The 2,915-nt window shown below is 54.6% G+C and overlaps 1 protein-coding gene across 1 annotated transcript in view; it reads right to left on the bottom strand.

The window, feature by feature from the left end:
- Window positions 1-2,549: 2,549 nt before the first annotated feature.
- Window positions 2,550-2,915, bottom strand: part of DRAM2 (DNA-damage regulated autophagy modulator 2) — a 9,770-nt gene continuing 9,404 nt past the window's right edge. Inside the window, exon 7 of the mRNA XM_008940078.1 lies at window positions 2,550-2,657. Within this exon, the coding sequence (XP_008938326.1) occupies window positions 2,550-2,657 (108 nt within the window). The remainder of the gene's footprint in view (window positions 2,658-2,915) is intronic.

Genomic DNA, 2,915 nt, shown 5'->3' with positions numbered 1-2,915 from the left:
CTGGACCTGAGCAAAGCCTTTGACATGTTCTTTGAGCTATAGAGCCCTTGGGGTCTCTGTGTCTCCACGTTAATCACGTCTACTTGGCCTCTTACTCAGCTGGCCTCGGTAGCTTGGCAGATTTTTGGCTCCAAAGCTTGTTGTTCCTGCGTGAACTGTTTGAGCTCTGGGCTGAGCTGGGCTTTGAGTGCAAGCAGAGCACAACTGCGATGGAGACATCCCAGTTTAATCTCTGATTTTAATCCTGGGAGAAAGAAGTTGCCCAGGGCAGCTGCTGGGATTTCCAAGAGGCCTCCAGTTTAAATTTCTCTCCTGGTCCTTTACCTGCCCCTCCAGGGAAGGGAGGACGCAGCATAAGGTGTTCTCATGTGGGAGGAAACATGGGCTGGAGCTTATGGAGCTGCAGGCTCCAGCAATAATTTAGGATTCTTGTGAAACAAGGCTCAGAGGCAGCTGTTGGTAAGTTCTGTAGATCTGTCTGTAATGAAATACTTCTCTACTTGAGTAGCACTGGAGCAAATGTGTGTTTTTAAGGATTGATCCAGACATGACTCTGGTGTGGGGGAGGTTGTCCCTATGAAAATGTTCAATATAAACCCACTGGCATGAATTCTGGGTGTCCAGCACTGAAATCCTGGTGGAGCTCAGCCTCTGGAGCACCCTGACCAGCTGCAAGGTCAGGTGGAGGGTTGGCAGCACCCTGTGACAGATTTTGGAAGCAGCAAGAGGAACGAGCAGTTGGCTCTTGGGTTGGAGACTGTATTTGGAGCAGTGAGGACATCAAGGCTACCAGGACACGTGTCATGCTCCGTGCTTGTTTAAGGGCTGGTGCTTCCCCCTGGGTTGAGCAGGACACGGGCTACGCAGTCTGATTCCTCCCAGATTTGTCCAACAGGGACACTCTGCACATGGACTCGTGGATGAACCTGTCCAGTGTTCTCCTGGAGAAACTGGCTGCTCATGGCTTGGGTGGGTGTGCTCTTCTCTGGGTAAAAAACTGGCTGGATGGCCAAGCCCAAAGAGTTGTGGTGAATGGAGTTAAATCCAGTTGGTGGCTGGTGCCAAGTGGTGGCCCCAGGGCCCAGTACTGGGGTCAGTTCTCTTTAACATCTTTATCAATTTGGATGAGGGGATTGAAGCACCCCGAGTCTGTTTGCAGACCAGAAGAGGTCAGGTGGGTATCTTGGTCTGCTGGAGGCTCTACAGAGGGATCTGGCCAGTCTTAATTGGCAGGGTGAGGTTCTACAAGGTCAAGGGCCAGGTCCTGCCCTTGGGTCACAACGACCCCCTGCAGAGCTCCAGGCTTGGGGCAGAGGGGCTGGAAAGTGCCTGGTGGAAAAGGCTCTGAGGGTGTTGGTCAATAGCTGGCTGAAGATGAGCCAGACAAGAAGGCCACCAACATCCTGGCTTGGATCAGCACTAGTGTGGCCAGCAGGAGCAGGGCAGGGATCATCCCCCTGGACTGGGCACTGGGGAGGCCACACCTCATATCCTGGGGTCAGTTTTGGGCCCCTCCCTCCAAGAAGGACCTTGAGGGGCTGGAGTGTGGCCAGAGAAAAGCAATGAAGCTGCTGGGGAAGGGTCTAGAGCCCAAGTGTGGGGAGGAGCAGCTGAGGGAGCTGGGGGTGCTGAGCCTGGAGCAAAGGAGGCTCAGGGGAGACCTTCTGGCTCTGCACAGCTCCTGACAGGAGCCTGGAGCCAGGGGGGGGTCGGGCTCTGCTCCCAAGGAACAAGGGACAGGACAAGAGGAAAGGGCCTCAAGTTGCCCCAGGGGAGGTTTCAGTTGGCCCTGAGGAACAATTTCTTGCCCTGGAGTGTCGCCCAGGGCTGTGCCAGGCTGCCCAGGGCAGTGGTGGAGTCCCCACCCCTGGAGGGGTTCCCAAGCCATGGAGATGTGGGGTGAGGGACACGGGGCAGTGGGGACCTGGCAGTGCTGGGGGATGATTGGACTCAGTGGTCTTTAAGGCATCCCCCAGCCCAAATAATTCTGTGAGAAGGGCCGAGTCCCCTGTTTCCACCATTGGGGAGGGTATGAGTGGTGCAGTTGGGCTGGAGGAGCTGGACTGGATTAGAGTTTTAGAGCATTTTCCTTGTCATTTGCTCAGAGGTCGAGGTGACTTTGGGGCCCTTCCACTCTGGCCTGCAGGTCAGTGGTCACCCCCAGGGGCCCAGGGAGGGAGCTGGAGCCTGGCTCTGGGCTGGGGGCTCCAGGCAGCCAAAAAGGACCGAGAAAAACAGGAGAGAGGAAGAGGAGGGCTGAGGGAGGTAGAACTGGGTGTGGTGGAAGGAAAGAGGAGACGACTCTTTAATAACCTTCATTTAATTCTTCCATGCCAGTGGCACGTGTAGAAATGTTACAGGCCTGGTTACAACACTTGACACCGTTTGTGTGGCTGCAGGTTAATAGCGAAGCACTTTAGGTCAAGTAGGATACAATCACTTCATCAATGCTTTTTTTTTTATATATATAAAAGAAATGCTTAGAAATAGCAACGGTTATTGCTATTAAATTCCTGAGTGAGGCTGAGAACTTGTTCTCTTCACCTTCATTAGATGCTCCCGGCGATCAGCAGCGTCTGCTCGTCGGTGGCGAAGCCCCGCGGGGTGTTGTAGAGGGTCTGCCCCTGCAGGCTCACGCTGGCCCGCAGGGAAATCTTCTGGAGAGGGAAAAGGGAAGAAAAATCGAGGTAGCAGGTTTGTTGTTGGCTCAGCCTGGACAATTTCAGCAGTCAGATGAAAAGCAGAGGGGCTCCAGAACTGAGTGCGAGTCCCAGGCTGCTCTCACTGCTGTCCCAGAGCCAGCTGCAGAGAACCACGGGCTGGTTTAGGTGGGAAAGGACCTTTCCAGGTCATCAAGTCCAACCCCCTGCCCTGAGCAGGGACATCCCCAGCTAGAGCAGGTTGCTCAGAGCCCC

This window comes from Merops nubicus, unplaced genomic scaffold (assembly GCF_000691845.1).
Source record: "Merops nubicus isolate BGI_N331 unplaced genomic scaffold, ASM69184v1 scaffold15965, whole genome shotgun sequence".
In the NCBI taxonomy this organism is placed as follows: domain Eukaryota; kingdom Metazoa; phylum Chordata; class Aves; order Coraciiformes; family Meropidae; genus Merops; species Merops nubicus.
The sequence above is the reverse complement of the archived record's forward strand: the minus strand, read 5'-3'. Positions and strand labels throughout refer to the sequence as shown.